The sequence below is a fragment of the Hyla sarda genome, chromosome 4 (genome assembly GCF_029499605.1).
Source record: "Hyla sarda isolate aHylSar1 chromosome 4, aHylSar1.hap1, whole genome shotgun sequence".
In the NCBI taxonomy this organism is placed as follows: domain Eukaryota; kingdom Metazoa; phylum Chordata; class Amphibia; order Anura; family Hylidae; genus Hyla; species Hyla sarda.
The window spans coordinates 158,462,682-158,484,241 of record NC_079192.1 but is presented as its reverse complement, the minus strand read 5'-3'; the positions used below and the strand labels follow the sequence as shown (position 1 = coordinate 158,484,241).

The window sequence follows — 21,560 nt, the reverse complement described above, 5'->3', positions numbered from 1 at the left end:
TGTCGGCATGTACCAAAGTGCAGGGCAGCGCCGATGTGTGGAGCTGTAACTACAGTCAGGGACAATACATGTCCTTTACGGCCCGCTGGGTAAATGTGGTTCCTATGCAGCCACAACAGCAACTTGGACAGGTCACGCCGCTTCCACCTCCATGCTCTCAGGCCATTGGTCCTGTGACAGTGTGCGACGCTGCCTCCTCATCCTCCACCGTGTCCTCAGCCTCCACTGCCCAGACAAGTCTCAGTGCCCCTCCAGCATACAATGTGTGCAGGGCACGGCGGTGTCACGCTGTCCTTCACATGATTTACCTTGGCGAATGGAATCACACAGGGGAGGAACTGCTAAAAGTCATTAATAAAGAAAACTGGAAATGGGAACCATGGTGACCAACAACGGGAAGAACATCTTGTCTGCGCTGCCACAAGGAAGCCTTAGACATGCACCCTGCATGGCACACGTGTTCAATCTGGTTGTCAAGCAGTTCCTAAAGTGTTTCCCCCATCTGCAAGACATCCTAACAATGGGAAGGAAACTTTGCATGCACTTCAGCCACTCTTACACCGCAAAGCACACCCTCCTTGAGGTGCAGCGTCAGAACTGTATCCCCCATCATAGTCTGATTTGGGACTTTTCCAAATGTTGGAATTCAACCCTCCATATGTTGGACCGACTATACAAACAGAGAAAAGCCATCACCGATTTCTTGATGATCCAAGTGGATATGGGGACTCACCTGTGTAACTTCAATGTCAACCAGTGGCAGCTCATACATGACACTGCTCAGACCCTTTGAGGAAGCCACATTATTAGTCAGTCGTCAGGATTACGGAATGAGCAACGTCATTCCATTGCTTCATTTACTACAAAAATTGTTGTAAATTATGGCTGGTCAGGACACTGGAGACGTGGCGCCTACATCTCACGGCCACATGAGCCCTGTGGGGACTTAACTGGAGGAGTAGGAGGAAAATGAGGGGTACAGTGGAACACAGTTTAGGTTTCGCAAGATGGGCATTTTTCTAGTCATCTGACAGGAGAGGAGGAGCAGGAGCAGCTAGAGGAGCTAGAGGGTTATGAGGAAGAGGACCCAGACACATCGTGATGTTATGCAGTGGAGATGGAGGCAGGGAGTCCCTCTGAGTCACTTGCACAAATGGAAAGTATTGATGTGATGCAAAGACCTCTAAAAGGTGGAAGGGAACAACGTATGGTCCGTTGTAAGGCCCTACTCTCGCATTATTAATTCCCTTCTTGGCAAGTGTTACTCGCCCTAAAAAGGGCGGCCCCACACAGGAATCTCTCCCTATTTTCACCTACAGACACGGCCATTTTACAGGGTTTTCAGGTGGAAATAGGGAGAGTTTCCTGTGTGGGACCACCCTTTTTAGGGCGAGTAACACTTGCCAAGAAGGAAATTAATAGGGCGAGAGCAGGGCCTTACAAGGGAATTTTTTACCCCCACCTGCTACAATGGGAAACACGTTGTTCCCTTCCACCTTTTGGAAAAAAGTGTTACTCCTCTTAAAAAGGGCGGCCCCACACAGGAGCCAATCCCTATTTCCACCTAAAAACCCTGGGAAATGGCAGTGTTTGCAGGTGGAAATAGGGAGAGGTTCCTGTGTGGGGCCGCCCTTTTTAGGGCGAGTAACACTTGCCAAGAAGGGAATTAATAATGTGAGCGTAGGTTCTTACAGGGGAAGTTTTTACCCCCAACGGCTAAAATGAACCATACTTTGTTCCCTTCCACCTTTTAGAGGTCTTTGGATCACATCAATGCTTGGTGGTGTAGGGGGGCACATGGTGTTTTTTGCACACCTTCACTTTTATTTGATTTAAAAAAAAAATTGGGGTACATATATTTTATCCTAAGCATATTATTAAAAGTTAAATTTTACTTAATGCATATCCTCAATACTTACTTGTGCACACTAACATTTTTACAAAAGAGAATGTTTTCCTCTGCTTACCTGCCTCAGCTACTATTCTGATCCTGCCACCCGCCCGATGCCACACATCTGATGCCAAGTTCTCCTTTTTTTCACCCACCTTTGTCACCGGGTATTAGTATTGCCACCCACTTCCCCACTATGTCACCGGGTCACTTTGAGAACTCCTGATGCTGCTGATGCCACCATACTGCCACCATTTGTTCTCTTCATGCTGCTGCCACCTCCAGGCAACTATATGGTCTCCTCATGCTTCCTCCACCTCCAGGCTGTGTCATTCAGCCCCTATGTGGTCTCCTCATGCTGCCGCCAACTACAGGTTGTCATTCAGCCACTATATGGTCTCCTCATGCTGCCGCCAACTCCACGCTGTGTCATTCAGCCACTATATGGTCTGCTCTTTCTGCCGCCAACTCCACGCTGTGTCATTCAGCCACTATATGGTCTCCTCTGCCAACTACAGGCTGTGTCATTCAGCCACTATATGGCCTCCACATGTTTCCGCCACCTCCAGGCTGTGTCACTGTACCGCCATGTTGTCTCCTCATGCTTCTGGCACATTAAATGAAACTTTCCAGGTTCATCTATTTGAAATCTTCAATTTAATTGTTAAAAAATATCTTTATTCTTTTCAATTGTGAGGCCCTATGGTCTCATCAGGCTGTTGCCACCTTCAGGCTGGGTCATTCAGCCACTATATGGTCTCCTCATGCTGCCGCCACCTCCACGCTGTGTCATTCAGCCACTATATGGTCTCCTCATGCTGCTGCCACCTCCGTGCTGTGTCATTGATCCACTAAATGGTCTCCTCATACTAATGCCCCCTCCTGGCTCTGTCATTGTGCTGCTCTGCGACAGTGATTCTAGTAGTGATGTCTCTAATCTGCATGTCGTACTGAATAACAGTATTATTTCACTAATCCAGCACACGGTAAAGCGTTCTACATCCCTAGTGAGGCTCTCTGTAGGCCAGAAATTGCCATTTTCAATACAGATTCGCCACAAATATATTTGGACTGAACCCAATTTTTCCGGAAAATTGGGCAAATCTGCTGAATCGCATTTTTCAAAGAATTTGCTCATCTCTATTAATAGCCATTGTCATCCTAGCAAAGTAGGTAAATGTCACCTATAGTTACACAAAGATTTACACTATTCTTTGCTACCAAGCACAAAAATCTTACTATTTATTTGGGAAATAGATGTTTTCTTCCTGCTTGCTATAAGGATTGCACTGATGAAAATGTCATTAGATTCTTGCAGTGCAACCCAGCTTTGTGCAATAGAGGCGGGACCCAACTTACACAGCTTGCCGATTCCCGTCTCCTTTGTGCAAAGCTACCTATTAGCAATGGAGAAAAATACAAAGGGTCTATCTCCCCAATGGCACTGCAGATTCCTGTAAGTGATACCTTGTTGTAATCCTATTCACCCCCACTATAACCCTGCGTATTAGGTTTAGTGCAGGTTACCCGGCTGTCAGTTTCCCTTTAGGGGAGATGCTGAGCTCTGGTCTCCCATTTAGGACAATAAATTATCCAAAACAGGAAAGTAACTATAAAGAATGCATCCGTGTATATAAAGTACCTTACATATCCATGTATTACAAAAACATCCATTGATTTCCCTATGTATCTTGTAATGCCTTATTCCCTATATAGTACTAGTATTGCATGGGAAATAAATAGTTTCTGCCAGGTTTCCCACCAGATTGTATCTGAAGACTCTATCAACATAGTGAAAAGTTTTTTGTTACTAGTTTGCTAAATGGCATTTCCACTTAATTTTAGCAGAAATTGCTAACACAGTTAACACTTCATTCCACATGGAATTTGTGTCTGCAAATTAATCTATACCTCTGTGTCAGCTGATGTATTAGACATGTCAAGGATGGAGTTTGGCTTACCTTAAGTGTCAATCGCACAGCACTGCACTCCTGCAAAGGATTGAGTTTCAGGGTTTCTCCGGGGTTACTACACCCAGATGTCTGATGTTGCATTTCACAACAGACACAGACTCCATCACTGTTAATATTTATCTGTGAGAAAAAAATAACAAAGCATTCAGTACTGAGACCTTGACACGGCAAGTACATTTATTGTCAAGTTATCATGGAGCAGTCAAATTGAATAAAGATGACTATAAGATTACCCAGGTGTTGTTTTCTTTAAGATTCTTACCATCAAAACTTTCAGAAATAATAACACAATAATTGAAAAAAAATGTATTATTTGGCTGTTATCACTGAAATCATTAACTCATAAAGGTGATGGCTGCCATGATGGAATTTTTGAATGATGAATGAATCCAAAGCCCATAAGTTTTTTTTTTTTTTTCAGTATATTCCTTTATAGGCCAACTGGGCTTAAAATCATGCCTTAAGGATTCTTTAAATAATAATATATTCAAAATAACATAACACACAAGAGTTTTCCTTTAACCTTGAAAAAGTAATTTATATTGCTTGTCCTACCCTGCATTATAGAATACATTCCCTTCATGCGGGACAGTTTTTTTTCGCACCAAGCAGCACCAAGGGTATAGCACCAGCAAGAAAAAAAAGACAAAACATAAAACATTTTAACATGTTTGGGAGACATATTTGCTTACCAATAGTAGCAATAGGTTTAGGCCCAGTAATACCAATTGGGGCTTAAAGCGTACCCGTCAGATCCAACAAAATTTTTTTTTTTAATATATCATTCAGTACCTAATCCTGACCATGTACATCTAATTTTTATGTGTCTAGCACCTTTATTTATTTATTTTTATTAGACTTTTAATTTAGATCACTATTCTGAATTCCTCTCAAAGGGAGGGTGTGTGGCCTCACTGTGCAGGTCTCCACCTCACATCTCCATTAGCATTAGCAAAACTACAACTTCCAGCTTGTCCTCACTGACAGTAGCGGGACACAAGCTGACAGTGGGAGGATTTTTCCTCCAGCTTTGAGCTCTGCGCTCACAGCTGTCAATCAAGGAAGTGTGTCCATGACATAGGTGATGATGCATGGACACAGCAGGACTAGTATGTGTCCAAGCAGGTGGGGGGGGGGGGGGGGCAGTTGTTTGACTGACTTTTTCAGTATGAAATACTTTTCTAATAAAAGCAATTGTAAAACCTATTGGTATTCACAACAAAAAGAGAAATAAGTGTGCACTCACCGCAGGGAACGTCAAGCAGTGCCAGAGTCCGGGTCACAAGCAGCAGGTTACCGAGGACGCATCACGGGGAGCGCTCAGAGGCGATGCCGGCCTTTCGCACGATTGAGCGTGCTTAGAAGAAAGAAGCACGCTCTATCGTGCAAAGCACGCTCTATCGTGCGAAAGGCCGGCATCGCCTCTGAGTGCTCCCCATGATGCGTCCTCGGTAACCTGCTGCTTGTGACCCGGACTCCGGCACTGCTTGATGTTCCCTGCGGTGAGTGCACACTTCTTATTTCTCTTTTTGTTGTGAATACTAAGATGCCTCACTCTAGTGTATGCACCCCGCAGGTGTCAGCGAGACTTCTCCGAGGGCCACTGCATTTACCCTTACCAACCCATTAGGTGTATACATGCACCACTGAGCATTATAAGGAGTGAAATACACCGCCAGGGAGTGCACGCTTCATTTTCATTACTCTACACATATTGTAAAACCTATTGGTTTTGCATGTTTTAAAACATATCAGAGGTTTTTGTATCTGACAGTGTCCATTTAAGAGACACACAAGAGGCCTTGTAGTAATCTTGGTATTGCAGACAAGAATGGTGACATGAATCTTCCCCAGAAGATGGCACATGACTTGAATGGTTGCAATAGACTTCCAACAATCACAACTTGCAATGCTCTCACACCCACGGTAAGGTCAATGCATTTAACTCAAGGCATCTTGGTAAGACCATTGATCTGGGTAGAATGTGACACACTTTGTGATTTATGCAAGGAATTTAGGAAAATCTAAAGATGTTAAACACTAACACCAGTCCCTCTATCTGGTGTAGTCCGGGCTTGACTCTCCTGGAATCCCTCACTCTGCAGAGTGATCCCTTGGCAAAGGAACAATGTAGCTCCAATAGGCATGTAAGTAATTCAGGTGTAAGGGTTTATAAAACCTAATGTTAAACCATTGATAGTGCATAACCCTTCTCTCAGGCATACCAGCAGTTGTGGTACAGGAGTTTGGGAAATCCAATGTGCGGCCATGTATGATGCACAGCCCTTCTCTCAGGAATGGCAGCAGCAGTAGTTTTTGTCTCTCTTGTTACAGTGGGGATGAAAAGTTTGGGCACCCCAGGCAAAAATGTGTATTAATGTGAATAAAGAAGCCAAGAAAAGATGGAAAAATCTCCAAAAGGCATCACATTACAGATTAGACATTTTTATAATATGTCAACAAAAGTTAGATTTTATTTCCATCATCTACACTTTCAAAATAACAGAAAAAAAAAAAAAAAAGGCATCAGCAAAAGTTTGGGCACCCTGCAGAGTCAATATCTTGTAATGCCCCCTTTGGCAAGTATCACAGCTTGTAAACGCTTTTTGTAGCCAGCCAAGAGTCTTTTAATTCTTGTTTGAGGTATCTTTGCACATTTTTCCTTACAAAAGTCTTCCAGTTCTTTGAGATTTCTGGGCTGTCTGTCATGCACTGCTCTTTTAATGTCTATCCATAGATTTTTAATTATGTTGAGGTCAGGAGATTTTGAAGGCCATGGCAAAACCTTCAGTTTACGCCTCTTGATGTAATCCCCATGGATTTCGAGGTGTGTTTAGGATCATTATCCATTTGTAGAAGCCATCCTCTCTTTAACTTCAGCTTTTTCACAGATGGCATTAAGTTAGCATCCAAAATTTGCTGAAATTTTATTGAATCCATTTTTACTTCTACTCATGAGATGTTCCCTGTGCCACTGGCTGCAATACAACCCCAAAGCATGATTGATCCACCCCCATGCTTAACAGTTGGACAGGGGTTCTTTTCATTAAATTCTGTTCTCCTTCTTCTCCAAATGTACCTTTGCTCATTCCGGACAAAAAATTCAATTTTAACTTCATCGGTCCACAGAAGTTGTTTCCAAAATGCATCAGGCTTGTCTATATGTTCATTTGCAATGTTCAAACACTGATTTTTGTGGTGAGGACTTGGAAGAGGTTTTCTTCTGATGACTCTTCCATGAAGACCATATTTGTACAAGTATCTCTTTATAGTGGAATAGTGTACCACAACTCCAGTGTCTGCCAGATCTTTCTGGAGGGATTCTGCAGTCAAACGTGGGTTTAGAATTGTTTTTCTCACAATCCTGCAACCTGTTCTGTCTGATATTTTTCTTGGTCTTCCAGATCTTGCTTTAACTTCCACTGTTCCTGATGACTGCCATTTCTTAATTACATTCCGAACAGAGGATTTTGATATCTGAAAGCGTTTTGCAATCTTCTTATAGCCTTCTCCAGCTTTGTGGGCGTCAACTATTTTCAGTTTAAGATTTCTAGACAACTGCTTAGAAGAACCCATGATTCTGATTGTTGGGGCAGGGTCAGATGAGTCTGGGCATTAAAAACCTTTGAGATTGACATCCCCTGGTCTTCCCAGATGATGATTGAGAACAATCCATGACACTGGCAGGTCTCAGCTTTGCAGAGGGGGCAGTGCATGCTATAAATTCTGCAGGGTGGCCAAACTTTTGCAGATGCCATTTTTTTGTTTTCTGTTTTCTGTGATGGAAATAAAATCTAACTTTTGTTGACATATTATAAGAATGTCTAATCTCTAATTTGATGCCTTTTGGAGATTTTTCCATCTTTCCTTGGCTTTTTTATGCACATTAATACAAATTTCTACCTGGGGTGCCCAAACTTTTGATCCCCACTGTATAACAGAGCACCTTCCTCAATCCTTGCTCCCAAGCAAGGATTCCCATTGGCCAACTCGACTCATGCCCTGGGAGAACCCCTCTAGTATCACAACTTCTCATGATTGACAGGAGCAGGACAAGAGCTTACATCCAATCAGCTTTTATTTTTTTCTGGCAAGTTCTATACAGTCAGGGGTGAATATACTGAGAGCAGCATTTTACAAGATGTTGTTTAGTTAAATCCTGCTGGTGTCAGAATAACCAGATTTATCAAAATGTGCACACCTCTATAAATTTTGAACATCTGTGGCTGCCCCTACACCTATGACTGAAAGGTACACCAGCTAGGAGCTGGCATAGATTTTAGCTACTGCTTTCTACAAAGCAATGCACACTTTACACAAAGCACTGATTTGGCAAACAAGGTGAAAAGTTGTAAAATTGGCCTTAGCTTTGACATAAATGGTTGATAAATTCCCCTAGGTGTTTAACAAAGAAAAGCACTTATATTTACTGCTTAGAGAGACAGTACTGGGAAAAAAAAAACAATCATAAAACATTACTAAACCAAGTGCTCTAACAAGTGCAATGGCTACCTTAACATTATCCAAATTACTAACCAGCTAGAACAACTAGCTATACCTTACCTCTATTGCATAGAACACTATAAGCACCCATAAAGATGCACGATAATGGTATTGTCCTTATTAAAAGCTACTGAAGGTAAACCCGGGTGGAATGAGGTAGCATAACTTTAGGGCTATACATAGGTCCCAACACAGCAATAACAAACAAACCATACATTTTAGTAAGGGCCTCTAGGTTCCCTTGCACAAACATGACGGATATTGTCATTGCTCATTGTTGTATAATAAGGTCCATCGGGGTTCACTAAGTAGTCCATTATTTTACCAGTGCTATAGAAATGTGGCAGAATCTGGGACAGAGGCTCCAGGTGGAACCTTTAACACAAATGATAACAAAGCTTTAGAAATCATATGGAAAAGATGTGCATGTGGCATCATTGCCCTTCCCCCCATATCATGTGGTTAAAATGGTAAATGTCTATATTTACCAAATATATGTATTAGAGAGAATATGGGAGAGAATAAAGCACCACATTCATAGGAATTGCCCTCATGTAGTTAATTACATTTTCAGTGATATGTTATTTTTGTGTTAATATAAATAAATAATATAAAAAAAAATGCAAAGCCTATACTTACTACAGTAGAAAAAGTTCTGGATGTATTTTGCAGCTTTTTACATTCTACAAAATGAAATCTATATTAAACAGGTCCCTGGAATAAATCACTGCAGAAGTACCTGGGTTTGCAATATAGCATATGATCAGACAGGTCTGAATTATTCATCACAGACTAAATATGTAATGCCGGGTCTTTGACCCCCTGGGAATGCTAAAAATAGTGTCAGGTGTTGAAAAGAATGTAAAGGCTGTGGATTCACACTTTGAAATCTGTGTTCCTTCTATGCAACGACACTTTAGCTAGAGAACAACTCATGTAATAGCAAATGGTACACAAAAAAAATCAATACGTTCTTCAGTAGGGAAAAAAGCTTCCCAACATGGCATGTTATTTTGCTCTTAAATATGCACTGAGTTCAGAGACAGAAAAATAGATTCTATTGCAACAATTTACATGTTCTCTTTTCTAGTGATGTGCGGCAGGGGCCATATTCGAATTTGCGATGTTTTGCAAATATATGGATGAATATTTGTCCAATGTTCGCGAAATTTGCATATTTGCTATGTTCGTTTTTTTTATGCAAAAATTCATCATGAAATTCACATGTGCAATTATATCTTTCGCCTAAAAAAAAAAAAGCATCAAAAAAGAATATTCACTATATTAAAAAAAATTAGCAAAATCGCGGTGCCGATATTCACGGTAAAAATTCACATTTCTAATATTCACACTCAACACTACTCTTTTCTAGCATCATTGTAACTGAAGCTGGAGAACTTTTCTAAAGATAGTATCAAGAAAGATCCCTCTGAAAACTATGGAATCTATTGTCAGAATCTTTACAATATGTTCGGTAAGAAACCAATGAAATAGATATGAGTAGAGAATTCTAAAGCTAGTGGGGGCATTTATCATGCTTTTTACTCTGCTTTTTGGTGCAAATTTATTGCAGATTTGTCGCATTTGCGCAAAAAGTGTGCACCTTTTTCCTTGAGTGATTCAGACAAAAATTACTTAGATGCACACTTTCGGGTGGAAAAGTACCATAAAAGTCGCAGAGAAGGAATCATATGAAGTGGTGTTCGTAAGTGAAATCCCACAAAGATGTGTACTAACACCATATTTATCACATGCCCTGCACCATTTAAAAAAAACTGTAGTGAAAGCTTTTCCTTTAGCCCTGTGCCTGTGCTGCAAAAACTAATAAAACTAACTTTAACTCACCTTCCTACTTTCCCCCATTGAGGCGATATTGACATCCCTGTACTCCAGTGGTGGTCTTTGGGGGAACATAGGAAGGGGAGTTACATTTAGTTTTTTAGATTTTGTAGCCCTGGCACAGGGCTAAAGGAACATTTTTCACTCCAGTTTTCCTTTAATAAATTTGGCGCATGAACACTCCAACTACGCTATCGTGACCTGTGTATAATATAAGTGCACCTACACTGAGTTTGATAAATGTCCCTCGGGGTTCTAGTCATTACACACTTTAGTTGTGTGCCATTTAAGTTTTGAGTCTTGACACTGAGTTGCCACTGACACTGCAATGTGTAAACACTCGAGATGAGTGAACAGATTCAGGACAAAAGGAATTGGTTTTCACCCCTTAACGACAATGGACATAAATGTACGTCATGGTGATGTGGTACTTAACGCACCATGACGTACATTTACGCGCCATCATGATCGCGAGCACCGGAGCGATCGCACGGATGTCCGCCATTAAGCCCTCAGATGCCGTGATCAATACAGATCACGGCATCTGTGGCAGTGCGATACCTTGAATGGATGATCGGATCGCCCGCAGCGCTGCCGCAGCGATCCAATCATCCAGCATGGCGGCCGGAGGTCCCCTCACCTGGCTCCGGCCGTCTCCCGGGGTCTTCTGCTCTGGTCTGAGATCGAGCAGTCCAGAGCAGAAGATCACTGATAATACTGATCAGTGCTATGTCCTATATGATTGCTATGAATAGTCCCCTATGGGGACATAAAAAGTGTTAAAGAAAAGTAAAAAAAAAGAAAAAGAAAAATCCCCTCCCCCAATAAAAAAGTAAAACGTCCGTTTTTCTCATTTTACCCCCCAAAAAGCATAAAAAACATAATTACTACACATATTCGGTATCGCCCCATGCGTAAAAGTCTGAACTATTAAAATATATTGTTAATTATCCCATACGGTGAACGGCGTAAATGTAAAAAAAAATTTAAAAAAAGTCCAAAATTGCTGTTTTTTTGTCACATTATATTCCAAAAAAATTTTATAAAAAAAACTTAGAAAAAGTAAAACCTAAGCAAAAGTGGTACTGATAAAAAAACTACAGATTATGGTGCAAAAAATGAGCCCTCATATCACCCCATATACAGAAAAATGAGAAAGTTATAGGTGGTCAAAATAGGGCAATTTCAAACATACAAGTTTTGTTAAAATGGTTTGAGATTTTTTTTAAGCGGTAAAATTATAGAAAAACATATAACATGGGTATCATTTTAATAATATTGACCCAAAGAATAAAGAAAACATTTCATTTTTACCGGAAAGTGTACAGCGTGAAAACAAAACCTTCCAAAATGTGCTAAATTGCGGTTTTATTTTAAATTTTCCCACAAAAATAATATTTGTTTGGTTGTGCCGTACATTTTATGGTAAAATAAGTGATGTAATTACAAAGTACAATTTTTGACGCAAAAAACAAGCCCTCATATGGGTCTGTCGATGGAAATATAAGACAGTTATGATTTTTAGAAGGCGAGGAAGTAAAAACGAAAATGCTAAAATTAAATTGGTCTGGTCCTTAAGGCCAAAATAAGCCAGGTCCTTAAGGGGTTAAATATAAAAAAAATTCACCATTATGCAAATCCAAAATTTCTGAGATTTCTCCAAATGGCAATCACTACTACTAGGCCTACACAGTTGCACATCCACTGTCTTATCCATCATGTTCTAAACTGCACTGCTACTGATACCGCTGCTAGAAACCCTATCCTGCACAGGATAAATATGAAAAACCGTAAATCTACCGGAAACTTCTCTGGGCAATCGGAGCATTTATTCAGACCAAACTAAATCTGATTGACCGTTCTGACAAATTACGTGACTTTTGCTCATCTTCTTATACGGTACCCTTGTGAATATCAGGTTATGCATTAAAAGAGTAGTCCAGTGCTGAAAAACGTATCCCCTATCCTAAGGATAGGTGATAAGTTTCAGATCGTGGGGATCCGACCCCTGGGGTCCCCCGCGATCTCATGTACGGGACCCCAGCTCACTGGCCAGTCAGCGGGTGTTGACCACAGCACAAAGTGGTGGCTCACATGCCCCCTCAATACAGTGCTATGGCAGAGTCGGAGATTGCCAACGTCCTGGCTCTGCCATAGAGTTGTATTGAGGGGTGTTTCAGCCGCCGCTTCATGCAGTGGTCAACTCGCCCCTTCCCGCGGACTGCCGGGGCCCCGTACAGGAGATCATGGTAGGCCCCAGCAGTCGCCCCCCCCCCCGCAATTTGAAACTTATCCCCTATCCTTAGGATAGGGGATGCGTTTTCCAGCACTGGATATCTATTTTAAACATACCATCAAAGGATATCTAAGTTATAAGCTAAAGCCAAGATGAAAAAGCTAATATTTTGTGATGATTATGAAATAACCAATATGCCGTGAGTGCGCTTCACAAATTTATTTACATAACATTACTGAATCGGAATAAATTATGCAGACAACAAAAGGCTATTATTAACATAAAACCCAACACAAAAGAATCCACTTATTGTATAGTAAGAGGATTGCGAACAGGGTCTTGTTCATCAATGCCGATGTTCCCGTGTCTCTGGCTGTAATGACAAGACTTTGGTATTCTGCTCCTATGCAACAGTAGTTTGACTATGCCGCTGCTTTTTAAGTGACATAATTTACTGAAGAGCTGTATGTTTAATCATGACTGACAGTTTTCATTAGCAGCTGGGGTTTAAGAATAATCTGGCATTCTGCTCAGGCACACGGCTTTACTACAGCTTCTTAAAAAATATTTCTGCCAGCACAAATTAATACCCATCAGCGCTAGAAAGCAAAGACAGTGTCTGGATCAGTGCTATAGATTTATGGTGGGCATGCTTCTCCGTTTAGTGTCTGCTTGCTTGAGAACTAATGGCTCTTACTATTGGAATAGTAAGATACAGATATGTTCCTGTGTGCTAATCTTTAACATCGAAAATACTGTATACTGTTTATTAAAACTGAATTTGTTAAGGCACCACAGCTGGGTTTACCATTCAGGATAACCTATCGTGATGTGTGGCATTACATAGGAATTTGCAAATAAAAAAGCATATAGTGCACTCCATAGACCATAGACATAGACCAAAAGAACGGACTGAGGTTGCCAAAACACAGTTTATTAGTCTAAAGTAAACGCATTTTCGGGGCAATTATTCCCACTCTGGGACTGTGATGAATACTGAACATTAGCATCCATATTTGTGTCCATTTATTAAATTAATTTATAGGAAATGTTATGAAAGTTTTTTGAAAGTTTAAGAAATCTTAGTTGAAATTATGCTCATGATAGCTGTTGTACAGTGGCTTTTGTCACCCACAGGCTACAATGTAAAAAAAAATTGTGAGCTATCCTGGCATACAGGACACAGGGCAAATGTAAAATAGAAAAAAGAAATGTAACAAGACATTATTTTAAAACAAAGCAGGAACTGCTGATTGATAAACCGAGCTTTGCCCTCTTTACAGCACAAAAGAAGTAAGCTTTTTGAAGAAGTTCTGTGTCATGTTAAAAACCTTCAACTCGTGTAATGCTTAAGAGTAGAGTTGAGGGAGCGTCCAAAAAAGTTTGGTTCGCTGTGAACAGGTTCTCTGTGAACAGACCATTAAATAAGCCTCAAAACACATGTATTACACTGCCAAGGAGCTCTAAAGCTCTGTATAATGCTTCTAGGGTCACCTAGGAATGTATTACATTAGTTTAAAAGTGTTTTTAAAGGGATACTCCGCCCCTAGACATCTTATCCCCTATCCAAAAGATAGGGGATAAGATGTCAGATCGGGATCTCGGCTGCAGGACCCACCTGTTGCGGCTTCCGGAAACGCTGGATGCTTCGGCTACCGACCACGGTGACGTGAGATCGTGACGTCACGACTCCGCTCCCGTGTGACGTCACACCCGGCCCTCAATGCAAGTCTATGGGAGGGGGCGTGACAGACGTTTCCATTTTCCACTTTAGTAACTGTCCGGAACAGGAGAAAATCCCCATAGCAAACATATGCTGCTCTGGACAGTTCCTAAAATGGACAGCAGAGGTCAGCAGAGAGCACTGTGGTCAGGACATCACAGGAAATGCATTTCTTTTTTGTATTTCTCTTTAGTATACAGCCCCTAAAATGCACTGGAAGGATTAAGATTTTTTTAATAGAAGTGATTTACAAATCTGTTTAACTTTCTGGCACCAGTTGATTTAAAAAAAAAGTTTTCCACGGGAGTACCCCTTTAAGGACAAACACAAGTAAACCTGTATGCCCCTGAAAGACCAGGCCTGTTTTTTTTTTTACATTTTGGATGTCTAACTTTATTAGAGAATAACTCTGGTAACGTTTTTGCCAATCACGATATTTCTGACATTGTTTTTTTGGTCACAAGTTGCCCTTCATGTACATAGTAAAAGTAAGCCGATATCATGTGTAGTTTTTTTCTTTTTACAATGAAAAAAATCATGACATTTAAAAAAAAAAAAGATTTTTCACTATTTTAACACACTAATAGGTTGCTAATATTTATACTTTCTGACCAAACAGTTTATGAAACATATACTTTCAGATGTCTACTTTATTTTGAAAGCATTTCTTTTGTTTCTAATTAACACTTTAAATGAATTTGAAGCCTAACAATTTAACTTGAAGTTTCGAAAATTTGAAAAGTACATCTTTTTTTATGTGCTATGCAAGTTTTGCAGAAATTTGAAGGTGGTAGAACATAGGGACCCCCCCCCCCAAATGACCTCATTCTTAAAATTAGACCCCTCAAGATATTCACTAGGGAGTACAGTAAGTATTTTAACACCATTGTTTTTTGGAAGGAATTATTACAAAGTCAGTGTTAAAAATTCAAAATGAGTTTTTTTTTTACAAATGCATCATTTGTGGGACATATTTTTTGTACATTGCTTCAGATATTGAAAGAAATGCACCCTATATTTTATTGAGCTGCTCGGCCTGTGTTTGGAAATACCCCCGCTTAGGCCATATTTGTTTCCTTGGCCGCGTGGTAGGACCCAGAAGGAGAGGAGCACCATTTGGCTTTCAGGGCATCATTTTAGGCCGGGTGGATTATAGACCAAAAGTGAGTACTTTGAGTCCTTTTTGTGTGGCTGGAATAGTTACAAAGTCAGTGGAAAAATTTTAATTTTCTTTTTTTTTTCCACAGATGCATCATTTGTGGGACGTATTTTTGGTACATTGCATCTGAAAAGTAGAAAATGCGCCCCGTATTTTATTATGCTGTTTGTTCCGTGTTCTGTAATACCCCCACTTAGGCCATATTTGGTTGCATGGCCACTTGGTGGGACCCAAAAGGAGAGGAGCACCATTTGGCTTTCAGAATATCATTATACAAATTATATGCCGCACATTCTAGCTGTCAGAACAATACTGCACCCCCAGAACTGACTCCATTTTCGAAACTACGCCCCCTAAAGTATTTACCTAAGACAAAAGTAAGTGCGTTGAGCCCTTATTGTGTAGCTAGAATTATTTCAGTGGAAAAAAATAGAAATGAGCTTTTTTTCCCACACAAATTCTTTATTTGTGGGACATCATTTTGGTAAGTCGCTTTTGAAATGGACGAAATGTGCCTATTTTATCACACTTTTTGTCCTGGGCTGTGCAGTACCCCTACTTAGGCCATATCTGGTTGCCTGACCGCCTGGTAGGACCAAAAAGGAGAGGAGCCCCCTTTGGCTTTCAGGGCATCATTATATGAATTATAGACCCCATCCCATGCCTGCAAAGTATCAGAGCTGTCAGAACAATACTGCACCCCTACAAGTGTATTGACTAGACCAGGGACCGCTCTGATCGGTCACTGGTCGGCTAGTAGTGACGCATGGCTGTAACATACTGCTGAAATGCAGTATAAACAGGACGCAGTGTAGGGTCACATAGCGCACATCAGCAGCTTATTTCACACAGCGGATGCCCCCCAGCAGTCACAAGGGTGAGATCACTGCTGCGGCTGGGTAGCTCAGTGTGTCCGCTCATGACTGTCGGCGGGAAATCCGCCGCTATGAGTGGACACACAAAGCTACCCAGCTGCAGCATGGAGCTCATTATTGTGACTGCTGGTGGGCATCCGCAGCATGTAATATGCTGCGGATGTGCGCTGTGTGATCCTACACATTATGCATTTTTATTTTTCATTATATTTATTTAATAAATGTATTTTTATTATTTTTTTTACACTTATTGTTTTTACACTTTTTTTGCACTTTTATTTATTTTATATTTTTTAACAATTTTTTTTAATGCTTTGGAATACTTACTATTCTAAAGCATTGCAGTTATATGCTGAAGTTATATGCCTCTGGCACGTCCTGGCAATAACCGGTGCAGACCTGGGGGTCCTAGTAAAGATGCCCGGCTGCCCAGGTAACCAGCAGCACCCCCTAATCATTGCAGGGTGTTACAGGAGAGAGACAGAGGGAGCCCCCCTCTCTGTCAAATGTCCTTACAGCTCGCGGTTACTTCCGACTGCGGCTGTAAGGGTTAAACTTCCTGGACTGAAGTTTTCTTTGGTCCCGGCAGGGCGGTAGGGTCCCGGCTGTGAGTTACAGCCGAGTCCCTGCCACGATCTGGTGGGTGCACTGGCCAGCACCCACAAGAACCATGGACGTATATACTCGTCCTGGTGGCGGAACGTGCATCCTGCCTGGACGTGTATACACGTCCATGGTCCTTAAGGTGTTAATATAGAATATAGACAGAGAACAGAGGCATTTTTTTTCTTTATTAAAAGAGCCTAACTGGATTCACACAAAACTACTATGGCTGAGTTCACACTTTTTTTTTGTTTTTTGTTTACATTTGTCTTTTATGTTCATAGAAGTCTTTCAAAATGTACCAATATTTTAACTCAGTAGTCTGCTACCCCTACACAATGTTCGACAAAGCCTTGGTTGATTAAAACCATAATTTAGGATAGAAAATCTAAACTATCAAATTTCCAAATAATTAAGGATTTAATACCAATTATTCCATGGCACTGTTATGCTTGGTGAAAATTAACAGGCGCTGTTATTCTAAGAGATAGACATAAATAGAAATAAATTAGCAGTCTAATTAAAGGGACTCCTTAAAGGTTTGCTTTGCAGATGATAATTAATGACTCCCTATCAAATATTTATGAGTGACTATAATAATAGACACAAGAAGTATTTCAATGCTGGAGCCTCAATGAAACCCAATAAAATGCATGCAAGTCATCCTAAAATCGGCATGACTTATATTAAAGTCAGTCTAAAACTATGCATAGTTAAAGTAGACACAGGGGCTATCATGGTTAATTATGAATGATGTACCAGATATTGCCTTTTACTTTGGTGCTATTTGGGGGAATGAAGACATGACAGTGTATTAACTAATGAATAAACTTACATGATTTGAACAAAACTTACATGTGGCATTGCTGTCACCTGTTTCTTATCACTTCTTGGTGTGTTCTGCTAGTTCAAAGTATTTCTTGCCTTTGAATGGTGCATTATATATATATATATATATATATATATATATATCTTTTTGAGCACAGCTGTTTAAATGTTTTATTTACTAACATATTGCATTGTTATCTAACTATACATTTATATATAGATGAGACAATTGCTTTTACTTGCTGTGCTATAATATCTGCTTTACCACTTTACATCCCTCCAGCGATACCTCCTAACATGGTGCTCCAGAGATTATTAGTAGGTGCCAGAGTTTGCAAGCTCCATATGCAAATGCTTGTTGCTTATCTCGGATTTGTTTGGCTGCACACAAGCCTAAGATCACCACTATATGTAATACCAAGCATTGAGGGGTGTAAAACACTTGGCCACTGGAAACATGTTCTGTGGAAATGTTCTTCAGAGTGACAGTTAGTGTTGCTCGCGAATATTCGCAATTCGAATTTTATTCGCGAATATCGCATATTCGCGAATTCGCGAATATTCGCGAATATAGTGCTATATATTCGTAATTACGAATATTTGTTTTGTTTTTTTTTCACAGTACACATCACAGTGATCATCCCTCTCTGCTTCCAGCTTATGTGGTGTAATAAGGCTCTAATACTACTGTGTGAGACTGGCGTGCGAATTTTCGCATATACGAAAATTTGCATATGCTAATTTTCGCATATGCGAATTTTTGCTTATACTAATTTTTGTATATGCAAATTTACGCATATGTTAATTTTCGCGCATACGAATATTCGCATATGCGAAAATAAAACGACAATATTACGAATATTCGCGAATATGACGAATATTCGTCCATATATTCACGAATATTCGCGAATTCGAATATGGCCTATGCCGCTCAACACTAGTGACAGTCACATTACAAAAAGTCTAATTGGTAGTGGATGCCAAGAGAATGCTACTGAACAGAATGCATAATGCCTACTGTAAGATTTGGTGGGAAAAGGACACATGGATGGGGTTTATTTTCAGGGTTTGGGCCAGGCCCCTTATTTCTAGTAAAGAGAAATGTTTGTGCTACAACATACAAGGGCAATTTTAGACTATGTGCTTCTAACTTTGTGAAAACAGTTTGGGGAAGGCTCTTTATTGTTCCAGGGCTGCACCCCTGTGCACATACAGTATATGAGGTCCATGAACATACGGTTTGATGAGTCTGGTGTGGAGGAGGTTGTGAGTCTGCACAGAGCCCTGACCACAGACCTGTCAATCACCTTTGTTGCGGCTTGGAATGCTGACCAGGAGTCAAACCTCCTCCTTCATTATCAGAATTTTACATAACAAGTGTTTTTTTCCTGAAAAGAAATAAATTCTTACAGTCACACTTCCAGAAGAGTGAAGACTGCTATAGCCACAAAAAGGGGTCCAACAACATATAAAGGCCCATGGTTTTGGAATGGGATCTCGAACAAGCCCAATTAGGTGTTATGTCATGTGTCTGTATGCTTTTTGCCATATAGTGCCTATGCATTAAAACACAATCAGTCTGTTAAATCCAGGAGCATCTAGGTTATGCTCCTAAACATTAATAATAAGGCCAGTTATAAATAAAATAAGATGCATAAAACACTTAGTAAAGTGTGATAATGTTAATTCTGTCCAAAATTTTTTACTTTTGATTCCACTATATTGAAAGTGTCTGAACTGTAGACCCCTGTTTAGGGTACGTTCACACATACAGGTCTTGCGCAGATTTGATGCGCAGGATTTGTAACTGCAGATTAGAAGAAGCTGTGCTCAGTCATTTAGTTTACATTGAAATCTGCCGCAGAAAATCCTGCACAACAAATCCTGCGCATCAAATCTGCATACGTGTGGACGTACCCTTATGAAGTGCTGTTGTGTGGTAGCACATTTTACATGCTTGGTAAAAGATCGGTAAACGCACTAGTGCTCGACATCCCGGTGCAGCGTGGAGCCGCTTTGCCTGCATGTCCCAGTAATAAACACAAAGTTACATCAATGTGGTGAGGTGCCTGTACTTTCTTCTTTATCCAGTGGATTTTTACATGTTTGGTATTGCACACAAACAGCCCCTTCTTTTTATTTTTAATTTTTTTAAATAGCAAAATACCCACAACAATTTACTTTTAAGGGTTTTGTTCTGGCTCAGCTTTGCTTTAACAAAACCAGTCTATAAAATAATATATAAGTAAAGACATGCTGACAATCATTTCTCTTGTTTATGTATAGCTATAGCATACTTGACGTTGTCCTTTATTGTATACTATGAATCAATTAAGAAGGTGCAAATATGGGACTTAAAGGGCTAATCCGGCGCTTAGACATCTTATCCCCTATCCAAAGGATAGGGGATAAGATGCCTGATCGTGGGGGTCCCGCCGCTGGGGACCCCAGTGATCTTGCACACCGCAACCCGTTATAATCAGACCCTGGAGCGTGTTCGCTCCGGGTCTGATTACTGTCGATCACGGGGACGGAGCGTTGTGACGTCACGGCTCCGTCCCCGTGTGCTGTCACGCCCCCTCCCATAGGCTTGCATTGAGGGGGCGGAGTGTGATGTCACACGGGGCGGAGCCATGACGTCACAACGCTCCATCCCTGTGATCGACAGTAATCAGACCCGGAGCGAACACGCTCCAGGGTCTGATTATAACGGGGTGTGGCGTGCAAGATCACAGGGGTCCCCAGAGGCGGGACCCCCGTGATCAGGCATAAGATGTCTAAGCGCCGGAGTACCCCTTTAAAGCGTACCTGTCAGATCCCCACCAAAAAAAATAATTTTATATGTTGCTCAGTACCTCATCCTGATCATGTAAATCTAATTTTTATGTGTCTGCGACCTATATTTCTCTTAGAATTAACTTTATTTACTTGGCATCATTGCTCAGTGAGGTTTCTGTCCATGCAGAGGGATGGGGCGTGTCCCTCTCTTCTCCTCACTGTGATGACTCCTCCCTCTCTATCTCTTTTCTGACTCACAGAGAGCCGGGAGCGAGCACAGCAGCTCTTGACCTCCCTGCAGCCCTGTCAATCACTCATGGTGTCCATGACGTGTCGATGACCACTGGACACTGCTTACTGGTAGGTGTCCCAGAAGGCAGGGGGACCCCTAGTGGCCACTTTTTTGACTGGCTTTTTCAGCATGAAATACTGCAAATTTTCCGATGAAAGCAATTGCAAAACATATTTCTTTATAACATATCAAAAGTTATTGTATCTGACAGTGCCCATTGAAAGGATAAGGTTTTGACAATCTGGGATGTTCTCTACTTATTCAGGTCTCACAATCTTCTAATATGGCGTTTTATGCAGCTATGACATAATTTGTCAAGGCATAAATGTATATGCATATTAGGTGCATGTTAAAGATCTATACTAAAAGGTCAATTACTGACAAATGGGTCTGGACACTTACTGACTGCCAGGACCTCTACTTTCAGGCAATTGGAAAATCTCATGTTGTGCATTTTTTCTGGAGAAATGTTATTACATTTTGTGAAGACAAAAAATAAACCGGTAAGAAATAGAAGGCACAACACCATTATGACTTGATGTCCATTACATTGATTCGTTTAAGCCAAAAACATATTACCAGTCTTGTTCATTACAAAAAATTCACATGTACCCCAACCTCATCGCAAGGCCTATTTTAAGTTAATCTAATAAAGAGGAAATGTTATTACAGGCCTAAAGGTGCTCCTACACATAAGAGGAAATTTGTCTGAAACTGTTAATTGAAGTAGAACACTATCATATATGTGGAAATGGAGTCTGGCAGCAGCTTATTTCCCCCCCACACATGCACATTAATTTAGTTGTCATCATTTATTTATTTATTTAATTTATTTATATAGCGGCTACAGATTCCGCAGC

At 40.7% G+C, this 21,560-nt stretch overlaps 1 protein-coding gene across 2 annotated transcripts in view; it reads right to left on the bottom strand.

The window, feature by feature from the left end:
• Positions 1-21,560, bottom strand: part of ENTREP2 (endosomal transmembrane epsin interactor 2) — an 848,385-nt gene that overhangs the window by 277,013 nt on the left and 549,812 nt on the right. For both annotated transcript variants that reach the window (XM_056572508.1, XM_056572509.1), the window contains one exon: positions 3,853-3,984. In XM_056572508.1, coding sequence (XP_056428483.1) covers positions 3,853-3,984 — 132 coding nt within the window. The remainder of the gene's footprint in view (positions 1-3,852; positions 3,985-21,560) is intronic.